Source organism: Populus nigra, chromosome 5 (genome assembly GCF_951802175.1).
Source record: "Populus nigra chromosome 5, ddPopNigr1.1, whole genome shotgun sequence".
NCBI lineage: Eukaryota > Viridiplantae > Streptophyta > Magnoliopsida > Malpighiales > Salicaceae > Populus > Populus nigra.
In genome coordinates, this window is record NC_084856.1 from 19,794,479 (window position 1) to 19,801,843 (window position 7,365).

A 7,365-nucleotide genomic window follows, 5' to 3' on the forward strand; every position below is an offset into this window, starting at 1 on the left:
AACCTAAGGGTGATGGGTCTGTCAATTCGTTATATCCATGCCCAATTGGGCTCGACAAGCAGCCAAGCCCAAAGGCATTGGATTTGGCAACTCGCAAGATTTATACCCATTTAGGCTCAGCACGGTGCTAAACCCACAAGTGATGGATCTGACAACTTGCAAAACTTATATCCATGTGGGCTCAATAGTAGCTAAATCCAAGGACGTATGGTCTGACAGCTCGCTAGATCCATATCCACAGAGGCTCAACATGTAGCTGAATCTAAGGACGTTGGGTTTGGTAGCTTTTTAGATTCACATCTACTTGGGCTCAACACATAGTTGAATTCAAGGATGTTGAGTCTGTCAGTTCGCTAAAATTATGTTCGTATAGGCTCAGCATGTAGCTGAACTCAATGATGTTAGATCTAATAGTTCACTAGACCTATGTTTGTTTGAGCTTTGTACGTAGCTAAACTTAAATATATTGGGTCTGATAGCTCACTAGACTCATGTTCACTTGGGCTCAGCACGTAGCTGAACCTAAGAATGTTAGGTCTGATAGTTCATTAGACTTATGTTTGTTTGGGATTTGTGCGTAGCTAAACCTATAGATATTGAGTCTGATAGCTCACTAGACTCATGTCCACTTGGGCTTATCACATAGATGAACCTGAGAATATTGGGTTTAACATCTTACTATACTTGTGTTCACTTGGACTCAACACGTAGCTGAACCTAAAGATGTTGGATCTAGTAACTCATCAAACCTATGCCTTTTTGGGCTAGTAGCCACGCCAAAAAAATGTTGGGCTTGAAAACGAGTTAGACCCATATCATCTGGGTCTGAAATTCTAACACACCTAGGGATGTTAGGTATGGATGTAAACCACACTCATCTATCATTGATCTGTCTTTAGATCTTCTAGACATGGACTTAAACTCGAAATTAATTTTTAAAAAATATTTTGATACATTAGAAAGATTTCTCTGTTTGTTTTTTCAATCACGCATTCATGCAATATGTTTTGACAATAATATGGAGCTTGCACGACATGCACAAGAAGTATGTATGCAAACCGTGCTTGTGCCATAATATTAAGTTGCATGAGTAATTACTTCACTTTTCGTTAGGAAAAGAAAGATATGAACTATTCATGTACTAAAAAACGAGTAAATTTCACGTAGAATTCAGTACTATCTAATTTCAAAATCCCTGTAGAAATACACAAGAACAACTATGAGAATAGCTCCCATTAATCGCAACTTTACAAAGGAGACATTGTCAAGTAATTAACTTAGCCATTCATTTATGGAAAAAAAAGCAAAACAAATATTTAGTTTTTGGATATATATATATTTGAAGGATACCTCATATGTCAATCAGCCTGCAGAGTACTGCTCTTCCAGCATTAATTATGTACGAGAATCTCTATCACTGCACAAGGCCTCAAAGGCAATATAACAGTAGAAATTATAGCACGAACAAGAGAATTAAAACACAATTAATTTATCTTCACTCCTAATTTATGGTGGGGTTCAAACTCAGAAGACTATAAGGAGCAGTTACTCAAGAAAGAACAAAATAGACATCCATAAAGCAAGATTCAGGTTTCCATAAATAAATTACTCTCTTCTCTCTTCTTCTTCTACCACCACTACTACAATATTATCTATGGATGACAGTAAGAAAACAAAGCCCTTACATAGGAAATATCTTTTGCAGATTCTACCTAATTGAGAATTACAGCTGACACATTGAAAGTCCTGAATGAGGGATGAAAACAAAACGTAGCTGCCACCTCCTGTTGCTTATTCTGAACTCATCAAGCACTCTGACCAATATTGTTTAACTTGGAAAATGAGAAGATGATACCCATGATTATGCTCATCATGATAATCAAAACTCAAATTTAAATTTTATCTTCCATAGCTAAGAGATCCCCACACCAAGAAAGTCTATAAAGGCAACATCCTGGTTCTTAACTTGACCTCCATGATCTCCTTGCTCTTGCTGAGAAGCCATTGGCAATTTCCACAATGCAGCTGAGTCATGATGATCACTATCGAGTCTCACTAGCTGGCTTTCGATAATCTTTTCTTTATTGCTTCCATAACCATCACCATAACTTGTGAATGCAAAATGATTATCAGGGACAACTTTCTTAGCGTTAGGGATCTGTTGTCCAACAACATTTAGGTACTTATCACAACTATCAATGGTAGAACTAGGATGGTAAGTACAGTGAAGAGATTCATTCAAAGCCAGTGGCCCCCCTTTAGGATATATTGAAGAAGAGCTTGAATGAATATAATCCTTTCTTTTTGCATCAAAGACATCAAAACTTAATGAGTCATTTGTGATGGTTGAAGCACTAATGTTAGTCCAAGAAGGAGATGAATTTGTTGAGGACATGGGTATCTTATTACCCGCTCTTTCAATAATATTATTCTGAAACCCTAATTTAGAACCAAAGTCAGGTGATCCTTGTGGCCTAAAGAACCCGAAATTTCTACCAGGATTAGTACTGCTATTTCTATGGTGATGATCACTAGGATATTGGATTTGGAAATTACTTCTCTTACCATGGACAGTTAAGCAGCGTTCACGCTTCCTTCTTGCCATAACAACATGGTAATGATTCTTCACGGCGTTGTCGGTTCTACCAGGGAAGAGCCTAGCTATTGAAGCCCATCTATTTCCTTGAATGTGATGAGCTCTTAGGAGCCTTTCTTCCTCTTCTTCTGTAAAAGGCCTTTTGTTGATATTTGGATCAAGTTGGTTGTACCATCTCAATCTACAACTTTTCCCTACAAATCAAGCAAAAGAAAAAGAAGCGCATATGAAAATCCCATTTCTTAGAACTTGAGCAATGATGGGAGAAAGAAAAGGAGAGGTGATTTCTTTAGCTCCATCTTACCTGATCTTCCTTGAAGATGTTCAGCAATGAAATTCCAATTATGAGGACCATATTGATCAACAAGTTGCTGAAGTTTCTCATCTTCAGCCGGCCTCCAGTGCCCTCTATGACAACTAGTCCTCCCACTATCACTGCTTGAGCTACCCCTAAAATCTTCCATCACATGAAGCTTAAACTCACATAAATATTCTAACACAACTGCAAAATTATGGCAGAAATCACCCCACACGAGGAAGATCTTCAATAAATATAAGAAGATGAATAAGCAGAGAGAGATGGAACAGGAGGGAATTGGTTTTAGGGCTACAGATGAGAGGTCACTTTTCTTATATACGCAAGATAAGATATGTATAGATACATAAATATACATGTATAAACACTGGTTTTTTGACCTTAACATCAAGGTTTATTAATATTACCACTGGCCTATCAAAGTATTTACCCTTGTAATTGACTTCCTTAACAGCTCTCACTCCCCCACAGACACTATACACTCACATATATGTATTTTTTAACATGAAAATGAAATTATTCTATTTGGTGCGCATAAGCATTGATTATATATTTAGCAAAGTTAGAAATATTTTGTTGCATGCAGTTTATTAGTGGCTATTTAAGAGGAAAATATTAATTGTTTGTCAGAGGGAAGTTGGTGAAGAACTTGCTGTCAAATTAGTTTGAGATGAGGCATTCTCTTTTATTTATGTGGTAAGTTACTAAGGTCATCTTTGTTTTGTAACCATATATATATATATATATATGAATGGAGATCATATTGGCTAGGTTTAACAACTTGCTTATATATTTAATGCTTACATTACAGCAGTAGCAAATTACACATGCAGTCACATTCATGACATGAAACCCTCATCAGAGACATCAAAGCTCAATGTAAATTATAGGGAAGTAGCAATTAGCTTGCGTATGACCCAAAACACACAAGCCAGCTTTCATCCAAGACAACAACATTGTTAGTTAATGGCATGCCGAAAGATAATTAAACGCAAATATATATATATATATATATATATATATATATATATATATATATATATATATTGTATTTCCATTTTAATTAATTAGTGTTTTATTATTATTTTTCTTAATTTTCAGAAATTCTTGAATTAATTCATTCCATGTTTGTTAATTTGTTGAAACAAACTATACTTTTACTTTGAGTAAAGTGTAAGAATAAAAGTTTTGTTAAAATATTTCATTAATAATGTATAGCTTCCGGAGGGTAAACTTAACTAATTTGTGATGTCAAATATTATTTTCACATCTAAGGAAATTTTTTTTTTACATGTTGTTAGGTTAACTTTCATTTACTAATACTAGGTTCATCTTTCTGATTCGATAAGAATAAATTATTTATATAGTGATTATTAAATCTAAAAAGGATGTACCTTTTGTAGTTTAATACAATAATGATCGGATAATTAAAAAATTCTGACAGAATATTCTGTTGATATATAATGAAAATTTCATTGGTATTTTTCAATGCCTACGAAATTCCTTCATCATAAAATTGTTTGTTGGGGTTTTCTATTTCGTCAGTATTATAAAATACTGACGGAATTACCGACAAAATGTTCTGTTGGCATTGGAAATAATATTCCGTTGACATTTTTGTTGATATTTTTATTTTTCTTGTTTTATTTGTTATGTCCCCAAGCCAATAATTATTCACAATAAACCCTCAACCACAATAAAAAACATCTTTAAAAATTAAAAAACCAAAAAATATTTAAGATCTAAGAGGAACTTTTCATCTAAATAATGCTAAATAGATTACGCAAACATATGAGTTTTCACAATTGAAAGATTTAAGTAGGAAATTCATATAAATAACACATTACAATGAGATAGGTATACCTGCACACAAATATTTTTTTTTTAAAAAATTGAAATGAACAATACATTAAAATAACTCAATAAAAACAAATAATATCATAAGATTAAAAAAAATACATAAAGAGGTCACTATTCCATTTTGTTATTCATTTACCTAAAATGAACTCTATCGAAATCCCCGATCTATTATCTTTAGTGGTTGAGCTATCTGGGTACTTACTAGAAAACAATGAACACAGAATTTAAATATTGAAACATATTATGAAATAAAAATTCAATTATTTATTAAAAATGAATAATAATTAACATACTAATCACAAAACATCATCACTTAATCACTTGAACTATCATTAGTAGCATCAATATCACTATCATAATAACAACCACCACCACACAACTATCGAACACATTACCACCACCACCACCACTACTATCATTATCTTTTTATTAATAATCATCATTTTATCATTATCTCATCATAATTTTTCTACACCTTAACCAATACTATAATAACTACCACTCTATCAATGTCGCCGCCGCCGCCGCCGCCGCCACCACCAATTTTTACATCATAACCACTATCAATATCACCACTATTATAACAACCATTATTATTACCACCGATACTATTAACCACCATAATTACCATTACAAATGTTATCATAATAACTACTAATATCACCATCACAATTTATATTATAAACATCATAAATTTTTATATCATATTATCATCTATAAATAATTACATCAATTAATATCCTAATTGTTATAAATTACACATTAATTTTTTAAAATTTTTCTACAAAACTCATAATTGACAAAATTATTTGGGACCTGACTAGTTATCTATCATTTAATCAATTCAAACTTATTTAATCTAAATTAATACCTTTTAATGATTATCAATTCCACATAAAATTATTTTTTTCTAATTTTTCAACTTAACCATAAAATTGATAAAAAAAAATACATGATACCCATTAAATTGACCATTATTTCTTCAATTCATAATTGACAAAATTATTTTTTTTAATTTTCTAGTAGTGAAAGTTTGAGGTTTCATAGCTAAAACGAAATTATATACACTCACTTGAACTTACTTGCGAACCCCCTCATGTTTAAGGTTTCTATACAATGTAAACAGTTGCAAGAAATAAGGCAAACGATAATTATATATAAATCACAGGAATATATATCAACTTATACGAGTATTTTCAAATTAATTACAGGGACGTATATATACATATAAGAATGTATCTATTTATTAAGAAGAGTTTTTGACTGAAGACCTAAACTATTTAAGCTCGGATATTGGATATTCACACGGATCATATATATACCTCAGATTAAGAACTAGTTATTCCATCAAAGATTGATTGCATAAAAGAAAAAATCAGAAGAGAATTTGACTAAAGATCTAAAGGTTGCACAATTGCTTCACACAGTCTACAATATATATATATAATTCCACCAAGAGATTGATCGCAGAAAAGAAAAAAAAGAAGAAGAGGGAAGGTAAATTGCTATACCGAACGTAACATATACACAGATTTCTACATTAAAGCACATGTGGGAAAATCAAGTTCAAGTTAATTTCTTTCTTGTGGCTGCTAAAACAGGAAAAAAAAAAAAAAAAAGGCACTTCAACAACCCACAGGAACAAGAGGAGCTCGATGCGCCAACAATTGTTGACAAAACCATAATTTCGAGAAATGACTCGGGAAATTAAGAGTACGAGTTATTAGATTATTGGATCAATATGCGTGTAACAAAATTTATTCAAGACAATTATTTTAATTAAAATAATATAATTTTATTTTTTTATTAAAAAAATCCTAGAACTGATGACCTGACCTGATTTCAATGAGGTCTAACCAAGTTAATATAATCACTAGAAATCTAAACGAGTTAACCGAATTTCATCAATCACTATTATTTTTAAGTTCAACTCTGGGCTTAACTATGTGCAAAACTTCAAATTATAAATCCTGAAGCTTTGAAGCTTTGCAAGAAAGTACTGTAGAAGAAGAATAATTAAGAAGCTTCAATTTGCTACACGTGTGGTCATCTGATTAGTATATTTCTTAGTTTATTCTGTCAAGAACACATAAATACTTTCCGATTTTGAATTTTAATTATCAATGATTTAATTTCTCTGTCTCTCCTATTATCCTCATCTTTGGATATTGTTATATATTATATCGAGTCCTTGACATTTAGGCATTCTCTGTGTAAATTAACACATTATTTTATCTCTTAATTAAACACTGCTCGTTATATTCATGCTCTTTTCAATGTCTAGTTCTCACTTGTTTTTCAACACCAAGGAGATCATCCCATTAGAGGTCACTCCCATCTCTCTTCACCTAGCAAGAAGAAAGGTATACAATTTTAATTCTGAGAGATGTAATTTAATTGGTCAAGTTCTGAATATACTCCTTAAAAATTATTAGTTTGAATCTTACAAACCTCAAGATCATTAAAAGTTTATATAATCATTAACTTCAAGGTTTCTAAAATTAGTCGAGGTGCGCGCAAGTTGATCCGAACACCCATATTAATCTAAAAAAGAAAAGATACACAGATTAATTTAGTGGAATGTGTGAAGTAC

At 32.0% G+C, this 7,365-nt stretch overlaps 1 protein-coding gene across 2 annotated transcripts; it reads right to left on the minus strand.

Moving 5' to 3' along the window:
- Nucleotides 1–1,160: 1,160 nt before the first annotated feature.
- Nucleotides 1,161–3,235, minus strand: LOC133694356 (transcription factor MYB52). Of its 2 annotated transcripts, XM_062115854.1 has the most exons (3): nucleotides 2,901–3,235; nucleotides 2,566–2,790; nucleotides 1,161–1,428 (listed from the first exon to the last, which is right to left on the minus strand). In XM_062115854.1, exons 1-3 carry the CDS (start codon nucleotides 3,058–3,060, stop codon nucleotides 1,415–1,417), a joined length of 399 nt encoding a protein of 132 aa, XP_061971838.1. In that variant the 5' UTR covers nucleotides 3,061–3,235; the 3' UTR covers nucleotides 1,161–1,414. The 2 variants fall into 2 exon arrangements, with proteins under 2 accessions (XP_061971838.1, XP_061971837.1); XM_062115853.1 differs by lacking the exon at nucleotides 1,161–1,428 and having other exon boundaries at nucleotides 1,572–2,790; nucleotides 2,901–3,221.
- Between the last annotated feature and the right edge of the window lie 4,130 nt (nucleotides 3,236–7,365).